The sequence below is a fragment of the Benincasa hispida genome, chromosome 11 (assembly GCF_027475165.1).
Source record: "Benincasa hispida cultivar pf3 chromosome 11, pf3_genome.v1.1, whole genome shotgun sequence".
Classification (NCBI taxonomy): Eukaryota; Viridiplantae; Streptophyta; class Magnoliopsida; order Cucurbitales; family Cucurbitaceae; genus Benincasa; species Benincasa hispida.
The window spans coordinates 34,998,136-35,021,326 of record NC_143488.1 but is presented as its reverse complement, the minus strand read 5'-3'; the positions used below and the strand labels follow the sequence as shown (position 1 = coordinate 35,021,326).

Sequence of the window (23,191 nt, the reverse complement as noted above, 5' to 3'; positions counted from 1 at the left end):
CATGATGCCAAAATATAATAAACAGATAGACGAATGATGTCAAAATATAAACAAAGAGAAGGATATTACCTATTGTAGAGAGAATGAAGAGAGTTTCGAGTGTAGAGGTGCAGTTGTCGAGGGATATAAAATTGGAAGGCGAGAGAGAATAGTCTGAGAAACGAGTTGAAGTGGTGAAATAATGGACTTCAAATGGGTTAAGAATTCAAAAAGTTCAAAATGATCGAGTATACATTAATCGAGTATCAAGTATGACGTGACTATGATCAAGTATACACGGGTCGATTGCACACGTATCGAGTGATCATGCATTTAGGTATCGAGTGACCGTGCATCGAGGATCGTGTGATGAGTAATATGAGATCGAGTGATGAGTAATCGAGGATCAAGTTTCTTGATAGACCCAGACGCACGGGGTGTATCTCAGGGTCGAAATAGTAAAATTACACATAGATGATATCATCAGAAGGACAGTTTTCATTACTTTTTCAACATGTGACCATTTTTCATTTGGACCTCCTAAATAAGACCATCAGTAAAAAAAAGCCCAATCTTTGATTTCTTTCTTCTTCCTTCATCTCTACCGTTACCATTGGGTCGTCGGCAGCCCTTTCACTCTCTATTGCAACCTCACGTCGTTCCACAATGTTCCATCTCGAGGTCGACTTCCAGAGATGGGCGTTTTCTCTACACAATCCCTCAACCCCTGCAGTTCCGAGGCTTTCACTTCGTAGCTAAGGTGTAGTAGAAGCTTCTTTAACTTCGAAGTTACCCATTTTGTCTTATCGCTTAATTTTTAGACCTCCAGAAAGTTGGAAATTAGCCTCCTTGAGCTGTTTGAATTCAAGTTCAACTTAGTCATTCATGGGTATTTGTCCATGTTCGAAAATATGTTCATCTGAGTTGCTTTTGCTCGACAATCGAGTTCACTACCATCTCTTTTCAAGAAGAGTGTGCTATTCTTCCTTGTCTGTGTTGTTGGTGGAAGACCTTGTGTTTGATGAAAGTCCAGTAGCTCAAATTAAAGTGCTTCCTGAAGAAAACTTCAAAAGAAATCGTTCAATTGTTAGGAGGAAGGGGAAGCTCTTTCCTATAGTTGTTCGGGTACTAAAATCTTTGAACTGGAGGGTTGCGAGGCAGATAAGATTCTCAACAGCCGTGAAACGTTATGGGTATTTGAACTCTCTATGTGCATTTAGAATTATGGTTCATGTATTTGCATTGGCGGAAATGCAGATGGAAGTCTACTCTCTTCTTAGAGATATTGTTTCCAACACTAGGAAGGCTGAGCAAGATTTATCTGCATTGCTCCCATTTCTTATGGACTCAAATTATGCTGTGGAAAAGTCAAGTATCGTGATTGACTTGCTTATAAAAGTTTTTTCTGGAAATTCAATGGTTGAGAATGCTGTGGAAGTGTTTATTCAAGCCAAGAAAATGAGAATTAAGCCAGATATTTCGTCATGCAATTTTTTGCTCAAGTGCTTGGCTGAAGCAAACAGAGAAGATTTGGCGAGATATTTGTTTGAGGATTTGAAGGCTTCTGGCCCAAATCCTACTGTATATACCTACACAATTATGATGAACTTCTTTTGCCAAGGATTAAATGGGCGTGATGTCAACATTAAAGAAGCAACCTTTTTCCTAGAGGAATTAATGAGGAGTGGTGAGAAACCAACTGTTGTAACGTACAGCATTTACATCCATGCACTTTGTAAAGTTGTTTCTGGTCAGACTGCTTTAGACTTCATTCAAGATCTGAGACTCAAGAACCAACCTCTTAATGCTTATTGTTATAATCCAATTCTTCATAAATTTTGTCAAGAGGGTAAGCCAGAGGAAGCTTTGAAGGTTTTGCAGGAAATGAGGAGTTATGGAATACTACCAGATGCATATAGTTATAGTATTTTGGTTGATGGGTTCTGCAAGAGAGGAGAAAATAATAAAGGTCTCGATCTGATTGAGGACATGGAACTTTGTCAACTAAAACCATCCCTAGTCAGCTATTCGTCTCTGATTTATGGTCTTTGTAAGAGCGGATTGATGGATCTCTCCCTAGATATTTTTCGTAACCTTCAGAAACTTGGTTACAAATATGACTTGATTGTTTATGACATTTTGATTGGAGGATTTTGTTTACACGGTAATATGGAGTATGCTGACAAACTTTTGGGTGAGATGTTAGACGATTTATGTCCTGATGCTTTTAATTTTAGTGGAAAGATTTGTTGGCTTTGCAAGATGGGACGCTTTGATAAAGCCACAGGACTTCTCAATCTCATGGTAAAATACTGTGGTTTGGCTGATACGAGGACTTGCAATTTTATTGTTCATGGGTACTGCAGAGAAGGGAACTTAGAGGAGGCCCTGAAATTTATGATTTATATGAAAGATCACGATATTATGCCTAACTCATACACCTTCAATATAATCATGAAGAGATTATGTGAGGAAGGAAGACCAGAAAAGGTGTGGGAGCTTTTCCCTGTAATGCTAAAGTTGAATATATTTCCAGGGTTGGTACATTATAATACTCTTATTGATGGTTTTGCAAAGCATTCTAACATGAAAAAGGCATTAATGCTGTATGAAAGAATGGAAAGACTAGGAGTTCCACCCAACACTGTCACTTCTACTATTATTATTAATATGTTGTGCCAGAGGAATGAAACATATTGGGCATATAAATTATTTAAGAAATTGATTGTAGAAGGTACAAGTCCAGATAAGATTCTGTACACGTCTATGATAGCTGGATTTAGTGGAACGGGAGACATGAAGAAGGCATGTGCTTTGTTTAATAAAATGTCCAATGAAGGATGTTCACCTACTGTTGTTACTTATACTTGTTTAATTGATGGATTCCTCAAGTTAAAACGCTTGGATCTTGCAAGTTTTTTGGTTGATGATATGAAGAGAAATAATCTTACACCAGATGTGATAATTTACACGGTTCTTATTGTTGGGTTCCTTAGACTTGGAATGATTGAAAAAGCATATGAACTGGTTAATGAAGTGAGAGCAGATGGTATAATTTCAGAAGATGTTACATTTCAAGGGCTGGCTTCTAGCATTGTTAATCAGAAGTTGGAGAGATGAGAAAATGCTTTGACTGTGGCTTACTTGGTAAAGTACTCTCTCTATTTCTCTATTTCTCTAGTTTGTTTGTTGGTCAGATATTCTCATGCATAAAAATTGTATGTTTCCCTTGCGTGATGTAAAATCTCAAACCCTATCTAGCCCCAGAACAACACATAACTAGTCAGTCTTTGTACATCATTTAAGAGATGACACGATGATATGCAGACCGTGTTCTCATTAGATGTTGACATGCATGTGCTCATTTATCTTGAGCGGAAGTACCATTGAAACCCTGCCTTCCATCCCTTTACACTCCTTTCTTTCTTCTCCTCTTCCACTCCATGGTTCACCAGTATTTGATATGTGCATTCTTCTATCTTTCAAGGGTTTCTTTTGGCCTTTCCTCCCTTATATAAGTTGTTAAAAGATTTACTATTATTATTTTTATTTTCTCTATGATTAACAAATGAAATCTAAGGTTACTCATTATTCCATAATCTCTATTTTGGCCATGATTTGCTCTTGTATGACCTGTGTTGCTTTTATCCGTGTTCAATTAATCAAGAAAACATGCTTTTGACTTCTTTTATGTTTTTATAAGGGAGGAAAGGCCAAAAGAACTTCATTTTCTCAGCTCTCCAACTTCTAATTAACAATGCTGGCTTCTAGCATTCTTAATCAGAAGTTGGAGAGCTGAGAAAATGCTTTGACTGTGGCTTACTTGGTAAAGTACTCTCTCTATTTCTCTCTTTCTCTAGTTTGTTTGTTGGTCAGATATTCTCATGCATAAAAATCGTATGTTTATCCCTTGCGTGATGAAAAATCTCAAACTCTATCTAGCCCCAGAACAACACATATAACTAGTCAGTCTTTGTACATCATTCAAGAGATGATGTGATGATATGGAGACCATGTTCTCATTAGATGTTGATATGCATGTGTTCATTTACCTTGAGCGGAAGTACCATCCAAACCCTGCCTTCCATCCCTTTACTCTCCTTTCTTTCTTCTCTTCTCTTCCACTCCATCGTTCAACAGTATTTGATATGTGCATTCTTCTATCTTTCAAGGGTTTCTTTTGGCCTTTCCTCCCTTATATTAAGTTGTTAAAAGATTGATTATTATTATTTTTAATTTTTAAATCTCTATGATTAACAAATGAAATCTAAGGTTATTCATTATTCCGCAATCTCTATTTTGGCCATGATGTGTTCTTGTATGACCTGCGTTGCTTTTATCCGTGTTTAATTAGTCAAGAAAACATGCTTTTGACTTCTTTTATGTTTTTATACTCTATTACGTCAATATTTCTTCTTCATGAAAATGTTTTTGGTATTGCCTCTGTTTCCACACCGTTGGTGTAAATCAAAGTTCCCCTGTTCAGGTTGAGTATGAAGTGGTAAGTGCTGTGTAAGAGTTCATCCGAGGAGATCAGTTGTTTGTCCTTCTGACTTCTGGGGCTGTGCCTTTCTGCCTATGGTTTAGTCCATCTGGCTAGAAAGGAACAGGAATAACTTTCAAGATATAGGTTTCTCTTGGGAGGAGCTTTGAGGTCTTGTGCACCTCAGTTCTTCCTTGTGGCTCATTCACATGCATATCCCGTATTCAATTTTTTCCATACTTTTTAGATTTTCTGTAATAAGGAAATGCCCTTGTAAATGGCCCTCCTATCTCCTTTTCATTATATCATGAGCTGTTTCTTGTTTTCTAAAAAACTTAGCCTCTTTAATCTGTTCCATTTGGCTTCTTCACCCATTCTTCAATGTGTTCTGACTTGTGTTTTTATTGGCGTTTACTTCTGTTCTTGAAAGGCATGGCTGTTATTTTATTTTAAAAAAATTAAAGCAAATAATCAGAACGAATATTACATGTACACACAAGCAAAATCTCATGCTATTTGATTCACATTTACATCATGAAGGTATGCCCTGCCATATCTTTTTTTTTCCTAGATTGTACACTTGGAACGTGGGACTAACTTCACCATTACAGAAGAAGAGTCCTACCAGTTGGATGAAGAAGGATTTCATGGAAATGTTTCTCATAGAAGTCCTGTGCATTTCCCGAGAGAAGAGGAACTAATGCTATCTACATCCAAAGACAGAACACAAGTCGGTAGCAATTGGCACACAAGTAAAGGTATAAAGACTACTGTTATTCAATTTATTTCATGAACATTCAATGCATGGATCAAGTAGGGAACATACTTTTGGCAGTGCTACAATTATATTGAATAGGTAATGGATTAGTTAGAATATGAGAAGAAAGATAGAAAGAAAGAGGTTTCTGTATCAGAAAAAAAAAGATAGAAAGAAAGAAAGAAAAGAATTTCACCATTACAAAAAAGAAAAAATAAAAAGATAAAAGGATAGAAGAAAATACACCGGAAGATTAGAGAGCTTCCCTATCACTCCTAGTGTTCTCCATAGAGAAATACACTCAGAAATTAGCCAAAAGGATACTCTTACTACAACAATCTCCCCTATACCTTTTGTTAAAAAATAAAGAACAGAGGAGAAGAACACAAGGTTACATGGAAACCCTAGAGAACACAAGGTTACGTGGAAACTCTAGTACAGGGAGAAAAACCACGATATAAAGACTTTTCTTATTCTATTTTAAATCTGATACATTGAACACACAGGGACATATTGTATAAATAGACAGTAGGAAACCCTAGGGGTCTTACACAATTACATAAATGCCCCTAGATTAATAACCCTATTTTCAACACTCCCCCTCAAGTTGGAGCATAAATATCGACAAGGCTCAACTTGCTTACACAATAATTAAAATTTTGTCTCAGTAACACTTTTGTAAGAACATCAGCAACTTGTTGGTTTGAAGGAATATAAGAATGCATATGTTTCCACTGTCCAACCTCTCCTTAATGTAATGTCTGTCTATCTCTACATGTTTAGTTCTGTCATGTTGAACTGGGTTGTCTGCAATACTGATGGCGGCTTTATTATCACAAAACAATTTCATTAGAAACTCATTATCTTGCTGGAGATCTGATAATACTTTCTTCAACTAGATTTATTCACAAATCCCTAGACTCATGGCCCGATACTCAGCCTCAGCACTACTTCTAGCAACAACTCCTTGTTTTTTACTTCTCCAGGTGACTAGATTTCCCCTGACAAACGTACAATACCCAGACATAGATTTTCTATCAACGACAGACCCTGCCCAGTCAGAATCAGTGTAAGCTTCAACAGATCGTTTATCGATTTTCTTGAACATTAGGCCTTTACCAGGAGTTCCTTTCAGATGCCGAAGAATACGTTCAACTGCTATAATATGATCTTCACAAGGAACTTGCATAAACTGACTCACAGTACTTACTGCATAAGAAATATTTGGTCTTGTGTGAGACAAGTATATCAACTTCCCAACTAACCGATTAACAAGAATTCTATCATTCTTATCACCGAGTTTCGCATTGTATTCTACTGGTGTGTCAACAGGTTTACACCCAGTCATACCTGTTTCTTTTAGCAAGTCCAGAGTATATTTTCGTTGAGAAACTGATATACCCTTTTTTGAGCGAGCCACTTCCATTCCCAGAAAGTATCTTAGCTTCCCGAGGTCTTTAATTTCAAACTCTCTAGCCATCTCTGTTTTTAGTCTCGTGACCTCTACATCATCATCCCCAGATAAAACAATGTCATCAACATAGACAATAAGAACAGCTATCTTCCCTGATGTTGATCTTTTTATAAACAGAGTGTGATCGGAATGCCCTTGAACATACCCCTGTGCTTTCACAAACGTTGTGAACTTGTCAAACCAGGCCCTTGGAGATTGTTTCAATCCATATAGTGACTTCCGCAATCTACACACCTTATTTTTTAATTGACTCTCGAACCCGGGAGGGGGGCTCATATAGACTTCCTCCTCAAGTTCCCCATTCAAAAACACATTTGGGATGATACCTTTGCAAATACTAGAGTAGTAAGATTGGCAAGGATATGTTCAGATCATTTTTCAATTCTTCTTGAAGCCGGATCGTTTGAATGGGGGCCATCTCCTTTCAGATTTTGTAACAGTTGGTTATCCATAGTAGAAAGCTGTAAAATTATTAAAGACACTTTATCAATGGATGTTCAGCAAGGTTGGGCCAGCTTCGTCATCTCTATTAAGCTAAGAAAAGTCAAAACAGCCCTTAAAGCTTGGCATGCAGATTTTGAGACAGCAAGAAAATCAAGTGAGGAAGTGTTATTAAGAAAATTAGAGGAGATTGATCAACAAGTAGAAACTCATGGGTTAACAGATTCAGACAGAAGTTTGAGAAATTCTTTGATAGCTGAACTATCTTCCCTATATAGAATTGATGAAAGAAATCTAAGACAAAAAAGCAAGTTTAATTGGCTAAGTTTAGAGGATGAAAATACAAAATTTTTCCACAGATTTTTTAATGCAAAAAAAAGAAGGAATCTTATATCCGAGCTCATAAATGACCAAGGAGTAGCAACCAATTCGTTCAAAGAGATTGAAGACCTCATCATAGACTTCTACTCCAATCTGTACACCAAGTATCCAGGACAAAGAATAGTCCCTCTCAACCTGAAATGGTCCAAAGTCTCTACTGCTGAAAATGCAAAGCTGACAACAAGGTTCTCTTTAGTAGAAATCAAATCTGCCTTAAACTTGTTAGGTAAAAATAAGGCCCCTGGACCGGATGGTTTTACAGCTGAATTCCTCATCAAATTTTGGGATTTCTTCAAGGATAAATTCCTAGAACTTTTTGAAGACTTCTACAGCAATGGAAAGTTGAATTCATGTATAAAAGAAAACTTCATCAGCCTCGTTCAAAAGAAAAAGGATGTTGTTCAGGTATGTGATTCCAAACCAATAAGTCTAACTACTTTATCTTACAAATTAGTAGCTAAAGTGCTAGCGGAGAGGTTGAAAAAGGTAATGCCAAGTATAATAGAGGCTTCACAAAGTGCTTTTATCGAAGGAAGACAAATATTAGACCCAATTCTTATAGCAAATGAAGTGGTTGAAGACTACCGTTCCAAGGGGAAAAAAGGGTGGATTTTAAAACTTGATCTAGAAAAAGCCTTTGATTCTGTTGATTGGGAGTTTCTTAAAAAAATTCTTGTTGAAAAGAATTTTGACTCAAGATGGATTATGTGGATGATGGGCTGTATTTCTAACATAAAATTCTCAATTTTCATAAATGGAAGACCTCGCGGTAGAATTCAAGTTTCAAGAGGAATAAGGCAAGGTGACCCTCTTTCTCCTTTCCTATTTCTATTAGTCAGTGAAGTCCTGAATGCACTACTATCCCAACTTCAAGAAAAAGGCAAGTTTGAAGGCTTTATCGTTGGCAAAGATAGAATTCATGTTCCTCTTTTGCAATTTGCGGATGATACTCTAATTTTCTGCCAAGATGACAAAGAAAAGCTTAGCAATCTAAAGAAAATACTTGAATTATTTGAGTGGTGTTCCGGGTTGAAGGTCAATTGGGAAAAATCAGCTTTAAGTGGTATCAATATCGACCATTTCAAGTTACAATCAGAAGCTGCCATTCTAAATTGCAAGGCTGTCTCCCTCCCATTCATGTACCTCGGTCTTCCTTTAGGGGGCTACCCTAAACAATTGGCTTTTTGGCAACCAGTGATCGACAAAGTTCAAAGTAAATTGGACAAATGGAAGAGATACAACCTTTCAAGAGGAGGTCGCTCCACCCTTTGTAAGTCGGTTCTTTCTCATGTACCAACTTACTATATGTCATTTTTTCATATGCCAGAAAAGGTGATTCGAATTCTAGAAAGAATTTTGAGGAATTTTTTTTGGGAAGGGCATTCCGGAAGCAAAATAAATCATCTAGTTAAATGGGGCCTAGTTTCACGGTCCCAAGAAGATAGTGGTCTTGGTATTGGTGGCTTGAAACTCAAAAATCAGAGTCTTCTAGCAAAATGGGGGTGGAGGTTCATCATTGAGGAAAACTCACTTTGGAGGAAAGTAATTATAAGCATACATGGAAGAAGTAAGTTTGGTTGGCACACCAATGATAAATCTTTCCGCAGTCTTAGAAGCCCCTGGATTAACATCTCAAGATTTTGGTTAAAAGTGGACTCCTTGGCAGCCTTCAAAGTTGGTAATGGTGAAAGGGTAAGTTTTTGGTGTGATCCTTGATTGGAAATGGTTCCTCTAAAAGTCTCATTCCCTAATCTTTTCTCCATCTCCACCAAACCCGAAGGTTCATTACAAGACTATTGGGATGAGACTTCAACCTCTTGGACTTCCCATTTTAGAAGACTGTTAAAGGATGAAGAGGCAGAATACTTCCAGCTCTTGACTGGAAAACTCTACCACTGTAAACTTAATTCGCTTCCTGATAAAAGAAGGTGGTCTTTAGAACCAAGTGGATTTTTCTCAGTCAAGTCTCTTGTAAAGCATCTATCCTTCTCCTCCCCAATTGGTCTGCTACTAGAATCAGCCTCATGGAAGTCCAAGAGTCCTAGAAGGGTAAATATATTGATATGGATCATGCTGAATGGCTTGCTTAATAGTGCAGATATCCTCCAAAGGAAGTTACCTATTCATTATATTTCTCCACAGGTTTGCTCTCTTTGTTGGGTAAACTCAGAATCTCTCTTACACTTGTTCTTCCAGTGCGTTTTTGCAGAAAATTGTTGGACAAGTCTATTTAAGTGCTTCAATGTCAGCTGGGTTCTTGATAATGATTTTAAGGCTAATGTGCTTCAACTCTTGATCGGCCCATATTTGAAGAAGCCAAGATTACTTTGGACCAGCGCAGTTAAAGCTTTGTTATCAGAATTTTGGTTCGAAAGGAATCAAAGAGTGTTTCAAGACAAAGCTTCTATTAGCTCCTTTAAATTTGATATCGCTCATATCAAAGCCTCCTCTTGGTGCTTCTTTCCAAAGCTTTTCAAGACTTCTCCATCCAAGACATCAATCTCAATTGGAATGCCTTCATCTTCCCGCTCTCTTGATTTTGTAACAGCCTAGTTATGGTTTTTAATTCTCAGTTTATCTTTCGGTTGTAAGCCTTGTCATATGCCAAATCTTCTTACTATTGTACTCAGCAATGGAATTTTAGTCCTTCTAGGAGATGATGAGAATGCTATGGAGGTGTCAACCTAGTTGAGATGTCCTGGTGCATTTACTGATCCTTTTTGCGTTATTTAGTGTTTTGAATAGTTTTGCTCTTTATGGTTTGTTTCCTTTCATACACTTGTAACATCTTTCATTATCTTAATGAAGTGGTTTGTTTCTTGTTCAAAAAAAAAATAAAGCCTTCAGAAGGAGTGTTATCAAATAAAGATGCTGAAGAATTAAAGGCTGGTTAGGAAGAGTTGGACACTAAATGCGCCTTATTCAGTGTATCTTTTATTAGAAACTGATTGCCAAATGTCAAAAATGGAATTGAAAGCTGTAGAATATTGAAAATACAACTATAAATCTGATAATTCAAGGGTGACGCCTTAAGCCAAGCTCAATAATATTTCCACCTGCACTTTCTAACTCTTGACTTGAACCATAACTAGCTAAAGAATATAAGAAGTCATATCTTGTTCATGTTAAATTAATATGACGTTTAGACTTGTGTCTACCTGTTGGCCGCAAACAAGGGTTTAGAGTTTCAGGTGAAGAAACTAATTACTAATTTTGAGCGATGCAATGGATTATAGCAGCAAATGTGAAGATAATCCATACTCAAATAAACATTTTTATAAATAATTCAATGTCTTAAATAAACTAAAAGCAAATAATTAAAAACCAACTATGTAGATCCACTTGTATGATGAAAAATGAGCAAGTTTAGTATTTCTTTGACATTTCCTTCTAGATCTTATAATTTTTTCAGAATAAAAGATTTAACACTCTAATAAAAGTGCAAATTTTCCGAGGGATAAAGTTATGATCTAAGTGTCCATGTCCATGCTTCGCAAAACTTTTTATTAGTTAGTAGACTAGTATGTCTTATTAAAAAAAAAAAAAAAGAAAAAAATTAGTAGACTAGTATGCTTACTGGTTATAAATTTGTATGGTAAAAAAAATCTCTTTAAACCATGTGCAGTTCTACTCGTGTGGATTGATTGAGAGATTCTAAATGTAGATTGTAGAAAATGCCTGCACTTGTCAAGGATAATCTTGCTCATTTGGAGGGACCGCTCAAACAAATGAAAGGTTTGCTCAAATTAATCATAATTCCTTATTCTACTCGTGGTAGCCAAGATAGTTTGTCTGAGAGTAGTGAAATGCAAATGTTTGAGTGAACTTATCAAAGTGAAAAATTTGTGGAAGGTTTTGTTATTGTGGAACTTACAACTTAGGAACACGTAAGTAGCAATTTTAGGAGGTCTAGGTATATAATGTTGATGTAAAGAATATAAGGTTGACATAAGTTGTGATTTTAGGAGAATAAAAGAGAATTTTGATTTGGCTTTCATTAAATCATTGTGGGGCTCTAGAGATATTGGCTGGACCTTTGTGCCCTGCTTTTTCTGGTGGATTACTATTTCTCGAGCATGGTTGCATGTCAAAAAGCTTGCTTCCTTCAATCTTGGCAGTGGCACAAGATTCTCTTTCTGGAATGATATAAGGATGAATTCATCTTCATTGTGTTCTTTGTTTCCAAGTAGATTGCTGAAGGATGAAGAGCTGATGGATTTTCAGATTTTATTGGCAATTTTAGAGGGTTAAAAAGTAGTGGGAAGTTATGATACAAGTTGGAAGTTGGAAGCTTCAGGCTTGGTTTCTGTAAATCTTTGTTCAAGCATCTGGTCGCCTCTTCTCCCATGGATTCAAATCTGTACAAAGCTTTGTGGAAATCAAATTGTCCAAGAACAATTAGTACCATATTTTGGGTTATGATCTATGGATCTCTTAATTGCTCAAAGTGCCTTCAAAATCTCCTTGTTGTGATTGTTTTCTTCGCTTGATCAGTTTCAAGAAGCAAGTTATTGGAGGCCGCTGTTTTTAGGGTGGCTTTGTCAACATGTTGTCATAGTTGGAGGTTGATTTTTTCAGATTTTGTTTGCCCCTCCTCAAGCTCTTGGCGACCTTTTCTATTTGGATTCATCTGGTTGTAAGACCTTGTGGTTGTCCAATTCTCAAGTCGGTTTGTTCCTCTCTTGTGGCTCGGGTTTTTGGATTGTTGGTTATTCAGTGGTGTTTGGAATTTTCGTTCAAAGTGCCAATTTGTTCTATCTTGGGATATATTTGTTTGTATTTGTGTTAATTTTCTGGTCAAGTCCAACTCTGGATTATTTGTGGTTGTATTTGCTTTATCTTCTTGTTTTGCTTATTTTGTCTCATTGTACTTCGAGCATTAGCCTTTTTTCATTTCTTCAATGAAAAACTATTTCCATTTAAAAAATAATAATAATGTTGATGTGTATGAAGAATGGGGAGATTGAGGGGTCAACATACTCTATGTTCAGGTAAGGAAAAGTCTTTTGTTAATCTTAATGGGTTTTTGTTTTTGTTTTTTTTTTTTTCTTTTCAAAGTGATTTTTGGCTTTAAGATTAACTGGGTAAGAGCTCAATTATTGGCTTAAATTTCTACCCCTCCAAGTTAAGCTCATGGGCTTCTTTGGGGGGTTGTAAGGTGTATCAGCTCCTTGGGTGGTAATCGGAAGAGTTAGGCCTTTTGGATCTTGTGGTGGAAAAGATTAACAAATGATTCTCTATTTGGACAAATGTTTCTTTTCTAATGAGGAAAGACTCACTTTTATTCGGATGATGTTGAGTAGTGTCCCAATTTATTTCATGCCTCTTTAAAATTTCCATTTGGGGTGGACGAGAAAATTTTGAGTTATGAGAATTATTTTTGGGAGTGGAAGGACGAGGGAGGGACAATTGGATAAGTGGGAGGTGGTGTTGAAGCCTATAGATTTAGTTGGTCTAGGTATTGGAAGTCTTACATAATAACACCTTCTTGGTAAAGTAATTGTGGCGCTTCTTTATGGAGCTGGGTGATAGTGACTAGTGAGTAGATATGACATTCATCCTTTTGAGTGGGGTGCAAGTGATGATTTGAGAGGCCTTTGCGAAACCCTCTAGAAAAGCTATCTCATATGCTCTCTCTCTCTCTCTCTCTCTCTCTCTCTCTCTCTCCCCACCCCCCTTTTCTTTTTCCTTTTTAGCTAATCATTTGCTCTGCTGAGAAGGTTTATTTTTGGAAGAATCAGTAGGTAGGGGATGAGGCTCTTTGTGTTTTGTTTTTGAGGTTATATCATCTTTTGTATAAGAGCTTGCATCATGTGGCCTTGGTGTTGCCTTTCCGAACCCTTCTTGGATTTCTCAAGGTTTCAGGGCATTGGAAGAGGACAAGTCTTTTTCTTTTTTAAGACTAGCATGTAATTATGTGAGAAGGGATGTTCGAATTTGGGCCCTTGATCCTTCGGGTTTTTCTTGCCATTATTCTTGTTGCCGCTGTTTTTTCCTCTCTCTACAAGGTTAAAACTCCAAAAAAGGTTAATGTGCTTGCGTGACAGGTTTTACATGAGAATTAATACACGTGGATCGCATACATTAATACACGTGGATCGCATACACAAGGAGGATCGGGATCATGCCAATTTGCTCACCACCTTTAGAGCTACTGGTTGAGAGCATTTGGTGTTTGTTGGGTGTGGATTAGAGATGGCATGGTTTAGTTGAAGTAGGAACTTTTGATTTCTTGCATCGAGGAGTATGGTAAAGTTTTGTGGTGGAGTAGCTTCTTTGCAGTTTTGTGGGGTAAAGATTGAGAGGAATAATAGAAATTTTGAGAGGTGGAAAGATTTGGAAGGTGGCTAGGTTTAACGTTCTTATCAGCATTGTTCACTATTTTTTTTGTTTTGTTTAATTATGAGTCTTTTTTTTTAATAAAGAAACATTTTATTGATAAATGAAATAAGGGAAGAACCCTAAAACACCTATAGGTGGGGATTACTAGAGAGATTGCCAATTGGTAACTAAGAAAGATAAACTATAATGTTTGTAAGGGTCCTTTATTTTGCACCAAGAAAAAGTTGTAAAAAGAACAGATTCCAAAAACTTATGAGCTTGGTCTTGTTCGTTTATATTGCATCCCTTTTTCGTGGTTAGGGCTAGGCTCCCTTTTTTGTTGGGGCTTGTGTTTTTTTCCAGTGAATGCTTTTCATCTAACGTTTTGAGGCAAACAGTTTACTAAGTTGCGATAATTCGAAGGATTCCCTAGAAAAATGTAGAGCAATCTATCCTCTAAGGTTCTAAAGCACACATTTCCCTTCTGATTTTTTAACCACGCTCAGCTCTCTCTTTGGTACGTTATGCATGTAAGTTGAAGTTCCATGCATCAAAATACTAAAATATCCTTTTGCCTTGCTATTAATGAATTTACTGCTGATAGGGATTGATATGGGAGCCCTAGTGAATTGGCCTGCTGCTGATGTTGTGCATTAGCTGTGCAGGTGAAATGATGCGATGAGGCCTTGTGAGCTTAGTATACATGTGGTCGCACCAGTGTGGGGTGCAAGGCAAGCCGTCCTTAGAATGATCTTGGCAATTTTTCATGGTGGGTGCTTTCACGATCAAATCAAGGCTCGTTTTCTCCTCTCTGAGTCAATACAACAATATTAATAGTTTTCCAAAATTTTAGAGTATCGAGTCAAAATACTTTATGATAAGAACTTTTCTTTGTTTGTTTTAAAGGCTTTCAAGAAAAAGAGATAATTCGGGAGCTCTGAGAGCTCGTGGGAGATTGGGGAGATAATTTGTGAGGGTAGATGGCTTATTGGGGATAGGATTCAGAATTAGGACCAGTTAAGGCCATGCTAGCATGATATGAGCAGATTTTCCTTGGGGTTCATTTAACCTATTTACCCTCTAATTTACTAATTTGGGCTTTAGTTTCAAAGGTGATTAGTATCATGATAACTTGTGGTATCCTAGCCTACGTTAGTTTGAAGTGCTCTACAGAAGATATATGCATCACTCTTAACTTGTTGAAATCAATTATTGTTGGATGCATTCCTTGTGCCTTACCTTGTCATCATGTAGCCTCCATATGAGAGAATAATTTTTTCTAGTTTGCTTAAGAGAAGAAATACCGTGACATTAATTAGTCACGTCATGTGGTCATCATTGAATCTCATTTCTGCAAGATATAAATTGACTGTATTGGAGTAGTTTTACAAGGAACAATTTTTTTTTTGTTACCGGTTAATGATGATCCTTATAAAAGGGTTGACGGATTTGGCTGTTTGCATAAGGTCCAAATGGCAAATTCGGTTGAGTGAATTGGCGAGTCATAAGAAGGTACCATCAAATTGTTATGTTTTAGCTGTTACTCTACTATGCTAGTATGTCATCCTGTTAGTTTCTACTCTCTATTTATTTACGTAATGATGCCTGACAATTACATTAGGAATAGCTCAATGCCAGGAGGATACATAAAATGAAGAAAGTAACACATTAGATGCCAGTGATGAATGTTACCATCCTACTTATAACTCATGATTTTTTCAGAGTTGTAGGAGAAAGGGATGTTTCTGTCTCAACTGGGTCCAAAGTTCTTGCGTGCTTGCCAGATGATTTCAAGGTTAGTTTCGATCAGCCAACTTCATTTATTTGGAAAAAAAAAATGTATCTATAAAGCTCTTCATTTGATCCCTTTATCAACTTTTTACTGCTTGGACACTATCTTTCACATTCCTTGGACACGCCTTCAGCTTTTAAAAATTTGAAATCTACTCTGATTTCTCCTTACCACAGAGCTGAACTTAAAGATCGATTACGAATTTATTGATAGTCATCACTGGAAGAAAAAGGGAAGATCATGAGCTACTTTAAGGATGATTATGATATGAATATGATTATATAATCCCAGTGCAAGAAAAGGTCAACTAACTCTTTGATCTATCAACCTTGGAGCAATATGTTTTTCACTTGCTCTATGATTATTGCCTTTGTTCTACTACAATTCTTCAAAATCATATCGTTGCTCACTTTGTGGGCTCTAACGCATTTTTTTCAAATTGTACATACTGTTCTCTGGACGCTTAGATTGATCATTGAATTGGGGAATGGAAAGCCTAATATAGGAAGTTCCATTCCCACTTGTTATTTTGGGTTTGAGATGTCAAGAGAATGAGACTTCTATAGTGATAATGAAAATGTAAAGCTATTCCAACTCTTCTACGAGATTGGATCTTGAGATTTTAGCTAAAGCTTAGTAATTCAACAAAGGAAAATAGAACTTTTTGAGTAGAGAAATCTATGTAAGCTTGCGATGCTTGTCAAGAACTCAAAGGCAACCATAATCTTTAGTTCTTAATAGACGTATTTGAATTACAATTAGAAGTTAGATCTTGCTTCCAGCTTAAGATAGGTTGTTAGGTTAAATGATTCTTTTTCCCTATGATTCTCTACATTGAATGATGGGAAATTATTAAATGGTATCTTATATATTGAATTGCAGGGGGCTATAATAACCTACTCAATGTTTGAGGTGTGTGTTAAGAAAATGGGGTAAGAAATATTTTAACTCCTTGTGCGATAATTAGAGATGCCCGTTTTTCTTGTGGGATCTACCTCTAATGGGTTTGGGAATCCCAATTTTGATAAGGAGTAGGAGAAGAAAATTTCTTGTGAGTTAGATGGAGACGAGGACGGGAAATCCCCATTCATCATCTTGTTTATTTTTCATTAATTTTTTTTAAAAAAATTTACATATACACACATACAAGGATATGTGTATGTGTTTGTATTATTTTGAACTTATATGTATAGATAATGATATTGCATGAGTAGTTTGATATGTTTCAATTATTTTTAGAAACTCAATAACTTAATAACTTAATATGAAATTTAATTTAATTTAAGAGGGTTTTGACCTTTTCATTGTAGTGGAAAATCAATTATTTAATTGAATGTTTTTCTTGAACAAATTATATCATTGATTTTTTTATATAAAAAATTTAAACGGAAATAATTTTGTGGGAAACTCCACCTCGACCTCAAAGAAATTAAGTGGGCAATTTTATAGAAATGGGAAATGAAATGGGGGTGGGGATGGGGAAGCCATCTTTGTTTCCACCATGTTCTGTGGACATCTCTAGTTATAGTTGCTCTATGTACAACTTAGTCATTAAAATAATTTTCTTCCTTCCAATGTTTCCAATGACTTGGCCTAATGGTCATCGATCTTGTGTCAATTTCAACGATCAACTCCGACAATTACTTTGACGACCAACTCTTGCGAAAACCACATTCTATGCCCAATTTTGGTGATGACCACCTCAAGTGATTAGTTTTGACTACCCCTTCTGACCAACTTCGACTATCATGGAAATAAGTGACAATGTTAAAAGCCAAAGCTAAAAGTATACTGGAAACATTAAATGTTTACTTCTAAGCTAAGTTTTCAAGCTACGATGAAGAGTTAAAAGTCCACTTGAAACATTAAATGTTTACTTATGATGTATTCATATACATTACATAAATTGTATCTCATACAATTAATTCCCTTATTTAATTTGAGCAATTCAAATTAATCCAAAATTAAATGATTTTAGTTTAATCTTTAGTGAGCTAATAAATAGATTAATGGACCTATAGAAAGTTCTAATGGTATGAGACTAATTAATTAAACTATGTTATGAATTATTCATATAGTAAATTCCACCATATGTTATGAATTATTCATATAGTAAATCCCACCGTATGTTATGAATTATTCATGCATCATTTATATTATAAATATTATAATATATAGTTGCATGATTTATTTTATAGTATGTTCATGCATCATATAATATAAGTGTTATAATATATGTTTGCATGTATTAATAATATAGTCACGCATCACTTGTATTATAAGTGTTATAATATATAGTTAGATTTATGTATGAATATATGTTAGTAATTATTTCATTGCTTTATTATATAAGTGTTATGTATGTTAAGTAATGAAATGGAATTATATGAAGCATAACATTACTTTAGGTTATTTTATAATTGTTATAGTTTACCTAAGTATGCTTCCACATGCAATGATTGGTTTTAATTTATTTCATTTCTTTTTTAAAGGTTATAATTAAATGAAATTAAAAATTAAAATTAATAATTCATAATTGCATGCAAATCATGGGTTAAAATCATTTTTAAAATAGTTTTGAAACATGATTCACATTGACCTAAGATCACATTTCTAATGAGATTAGAAATTATTTTAATCTTTTAATCAGTTGAATAGAATTAAATTGGTTTTAATTAAAAGATTAAATTTGTAGCAAATGTATCTTTTAGGAATCTTTTGTCTAAGACAAGTTCTATCTAGGCTGGGGTATTTAAGTTGATAGAAACGGAACACTTCTACCTAGGAACTTACCTAGAAAAGTGAATTAGATAGATTTGCTATAAGCATGCAAATATTGATTAAGGTTTATTAAAGTGTTTAATGAACATTAATAAAATTTGTTTAACTATCCAAAGTAAGTTTTATTTTTGGGCAAATTTAAACAATTCACTTAGTAAAATAATTAGCCATATTTTTCTAAGTTAAATTAACTCTAGGTAAAATGCTCAATGAGAGGAAAATGTGGTATATAATATTTCATTTTTCCTTTTGACGTATCTCCCTCAAAGTTCATACTGTGAGATCTATACTCGACCTCGAGGCACCTTTGCTTGTATCCCCTTACGGATGGTGTCTGTAGGTCAATACCAAGGTGAATGGAGAGAGTGTTTATAATAAGTGAGAGTAGGGCGTGTGCCAACACATCCCTCGGTCTCTCTCATTAGTTTGTAGTAAATTTTCATGCTCAGCCTCGAGACACCTTTGCTTGTGTTCCCCTACGGATGACATTTGCATGACCTTTTACTCAAACTCCAGAAATGGATAGGATTGCTTTAGTTTTTGCCCTAATAAGTTTTTTCTTACAGTTGGCTCATTGGGGCGGAACTCTAGAATCTAAAATGAATGGTTACACTTACAAGAAAATGTTAAAGCAAGTTAACAGTTTCTAGACTGAACAATGGTAACTGATATTTACAGTAACAAGGAGTTGTTCTGTATATTGGTTGAGACGGTCTCATTTCAGTGAAGGGGTACCTGCTCACCCTACGGTGACTTTTACCCTGCCTTACTGAAACATCATTGCAAAATGGATGTCAAATAGGATGCATTATCTTCTTTTGCTAAATTTGATTGGTTTTTCAAATGGGTAATGCTTGAATTCTAATATAAATAATTTGTATGTTTTAGAAAATTCATTATGACTTTCACAACATTAAATTTACTTGCTGCCGATAAACTTAATGGCAAAAATTGCATAACTTGAAAAAACACAATCAATATGATTTTAATCATTGATGACTTGAGATTTGTCCTTAAGGAGGATTGTCCTTCTATTTCTACTCAAAATGCTCCTCAAAACGTTCAAGAGGTATTTGAGTGTTGGATATGGAAAAATGAGAAAGTCCGAGCATATATCTTGGCGCCTTTCTAAAGTCTTGGTCAAGAGACACGAGCTCATGATCACGGCTCGTGAGATCATGGAGTCCTTGCGGGGATGTTCGAACAACTATCCACACAACTCAGGCATGATGCTCTAAAAAACATCTTCAATGCCCGTATGCAAGAAGGGACATCTAGAACACGTTCTCAACATGATGATCCACTTCAACGTGGCGGAGATGAATGGTATTGGGATTGGTGTCCTAAATCTACTTATAGTCTCGTAGTTTGTAAACTTTATATAAACATATTGTTGTTAATAAAATAAGTGTTATTTTATAAGTATATACTTCCAATAAACTAAGATTCTAGGTTATTTTATGTAATTTAAACAAGTATGTAGAGACATACAAGAGGATCTTGTTTAAATAATAACCTAAATGGTCTGTAGTAGATGGATAAGGCTAGGTATCTTATCTTAGTGACATTACGGATATGGCCTGCTTTGTAGGTGTTACAAGTGTTATAAAGTGCTACAAATGATCTGATCCTGATCATTCATATAGAGACATGTGAGCGAGGTATCCTATATAAAGAGTTTGTATAAGACCGGACCACGAAATGATTAGTCTCTTTATATAACGCTGTTAATAATAGAGACTTACATTTCACTAGGATGACCATAGGTGACATGACATGAATCCTAAGTGAGTTGTGAACTCTTGCTCATGAAGGTGGTCCTTTGATTTGTATGGGTGAGAGTGACCAGATTGCCAACTCAATAAGCCTACCATTTTAGGGAGTGGTCTAATTGGGGATTGGAAACACAACTGCACGAGTCGGAATTCACTCATTCCCCGGTACAGGGGCAAGTAGATAAATTGCTCCCTTAAGGACGGATTTTGGGGCTTGAACATAGTGGCTACACCCTCTCCTGGTCCGAGAGGAACTTGGTCATAGTTGGACTATGACTTATTGTTCATTAGAGGGATCAGTGGTATTTAAGAAGGTAGATGTAATTACCATTTTGCCCTAGTTGTACTTACAAGCAATTTATGAAGGGTAATCGCAACGTTGATTGGTTATATCCAATGGACACAAAAATATATTTGTAATGTGAAGAATGCAACTATCGATCTTTAGTGGAATGACCGACAGTTAGTGGATGTTGGGTAATTTAATTAAAGAGTTTAATTAATTATCCAAGTACGGTTGAAACTTCAATCTACAGGTCCATAAGGTCCCCTCTGTAGCTCAATAGGGATGTAATTGAGAATTAATTTTGGATTAATTTGAAGTGTTCAAATTAATTGAGGGAATTAATTATATATGATATAATTAATTAAATTAATTATATATGTGATATAATTGATATAACGTATTTAATACATTATAATGTAAGGTAATATGAGAGGAATTTGAATATGATTCAAATACTAATTATATGAATGAGATTCATGTAATTAAATTTAATATAAATATGATTTATATTAAATAACATGAATAAGTTGAGAAGAATTAAATATTTGAATATGATTCAAATATTAATTATATAAATTAGATTCTGTAGTTGAATTTAATATAAATGTAATTTATATTAAATGTCATGTATTATTGAGAGAAATTAAAACTATAGGTTATATTGTATTTGATACAATATAAAATTACAGGTTATGTGTCATATGAGAGACAACATATAGTTTATATATATAATAAGGTTGTTATTATATATATTATAATAATTATTATTAACTTGATTTTATTAAATTAATATTAATATTAATTAATTAAAATGGAGGAAGTTACAACTCCCTTCCCCTAACTTTTCTCTCATAATGACCGTGCAGTGAAAGGGTGATGGTCTTCTTCCACATTTGGTGGATTTAACTCTGCAGACTCTTTGGATTCACCTTGCACAGAAAGGTACAGTCTACAGAGAACAAAAAAGTTCTTCTCCATCCTTTCCTCCTCTCCATCTTCTTCCCTCTTTTAAAACCCTAAGGCAGAGCCCACATCTCCTGTCATTCTCAATCCCTAAGGATGATACAGGAGGCTCCATTTGGTTGGTATCCCTGTTGAAGAAGGAGATTCGTTTGTGACTTTGTTCGAGGGAGTTCTCTAAGAAAAGGTTATTCAAATGTGAGTTTTTTCTTTCTCCCTTTCTTATAGAAAAACATGCTATAAGTTTTACTTAAAATGCATAATCTTTCTTTCTTTCTTTTAATTTTGTAATTCTGATTTTCTATGAAAAACAAAAATTGGGACGATCCCCGCATTCCGCTGCACTTCAATGTTTTTCCCTTCAAATGGGTTTGTCATCGATGAAGCCAGTCAAGTTAGCTTCATATTGGAATCTTTACTTGAAAGTTTCCTGCAGTTTCGTTGTAACTTTGTTATGAATAGGATTGACTACAACCTGACCACTTTGCTCAATGAGTTACAGACCTTCAGTCCTTGATGAAAACCAAGGAACAGAAAGGTGAGGCAAATGCTGCAAAATGTGGAAAGGGGAAAACTAGCCCACCAGTTGCTACCCAGAAGGGCAAGAAGGCCAAGGCTGCAAAAGAAATTGCTTCCATTGCAACCACGAAGGATACTAGAAGAGGAATTGTCCCAAATACTTAGCAGAAAAGAAGGCCAAGCAAGATGAATATGATTTACTAGTTTTGGAGACTTGTTTAGTGGAAAATGATGATTAAGCCTGGATAATAGATTCAGGCGCCACTAACCATGTTTGTTCTTCATTTCAGGGAATTAGTTCATGGCGGCAACTGAAAGCTGGGGAGATGACGATGCATGTTGGAACTGGACACGTCGTCTCAGCTATGGCAGTGGGAGGGCTTCAACTCTGCTTACAGAAATTTTATATTTTATTAGATAATGTATATGTGATTCCAGACTTGAAAAGGAACCTGATTTTTGTAAAATGTCTTCTAGAACAACATTACTCTTTAAATTTTCATGTAAATAAAGTGTTTGTTTACAATAATGGAGTATATATTTGTTGTGCTAATCTTGAATATAATTTATATGTGCTAAGACCCTTAGCAACTAAAGCCCTCATAAATACTAAATTGTTTAAAACTGTGGTAACTCAAAATAAAAGACTTAAAATTTCTTTAAAGGAAAATGAGATTAGGACACATAAATCTCAATAGGATTGAGAGACTGGTCAAGAATGGACTTCTAAGTGAGTTAGAAGAAAATTCTTTACTTGTGTGTGAGTCATGCATTGAAGGCAAAATGACTAAAAGATCTTTTACTGAAAAGGTCACAGGGCCAAAGAAGAAGTTGTACATTCAGACCTCTGTGGTCCAATGAATGTTAAGGCAAGAGGAGGGTTTGAATATTTCATCACTTTTACTGATGATTATTCTAAATATTCTTGTAATCTCATATCGTGATAACGTCAACGAAGGGTCAATTGACATTTTTTTTTTTAAAAAAAAGGGGTCATTTGTCATTATGCACCCAATTTTTCCTATTTTCAAACCTTATTATATTACATTTAAGGGGGTGTTTGTTTTTTGGGAATGTAGATTACTGGAATTTACAGATGTCTGGAATCATAGATAGCTGGAATTGTAGATGTCTAGCATCTTTAGATAACCATGTTTGTTTTATAAGAATATGTTTTACGTAGGAATTATTGATAACTGTGTTTGTTTTATTTGTACATGAGAATCTTTCAACCACTCATGA

General features: G+C 35.4%; 1 protein-coding gene across 45 annotated transcripts; it reads left to right on the top strand.

Annotated features, from left to right (window-relative positions):
- Positions 1-559: 559 nt before the first annotated feature.
- LOC120092216 (uncharacterized) lies at positions 560-22,502 on the top strand. 45 transcript variants are annotated; one of them, XM_090307594.1, is made up of 9 exons: positions 560-3,126; positions 5,074-5,220; positions 11,141-11,250; positions 14,502-14,605; positions 15,303-15,348; positions 15,559-15,631; positions 21,337-21,412; positions 21,539-21,628; positions 21,933-22,502. In XM_090307594.1, exon 1 carries the CDS (start codon positions 865-867, stop codon positions 3,097-3,099), a length of 2,235 nt encoding a protein of 744 aa, XP_090163720.1. In that variant the 5' UTR covers positions 560-864; the 3' UTR covers positions 3,100-3,126; positions 5,074-5,220; positions 11,141-11,250; positions 14,502-14,605; positions 15,303-15,348; positions 15,559-15,631; positions 21,337-21,412; positions 21,539-21,628; positions 21,933-22,502. The 45 variants fall into 45 exon arrangements, 44 of the variants coding, with proteins under 44 accessions (XP_090163720.1, XP_038906412.1, XP_038906384.1 ...); XM_039050484.2 differs by lacking the exons at positions 21,337-21,412; positions 21,539-21,628 and having other exon boundaries at positions 22,240-22,502; XM_039050456.2 differs by having other exon boundaries at positions 14,502-15,631; positions 22,240-22,502.
- Positions 22,503-23,191: the final 689 nt, after the last annotated feature.

Excerpts from the sequence above, each read along its gene's own strand:
- LOC120092216 (XM_039050492.2), top strand. The coding sequence starts at position 865 with ATGGGTATTTGTCCATGTTCGAAAATATGTTCATCTGAGTTGCTTTTG.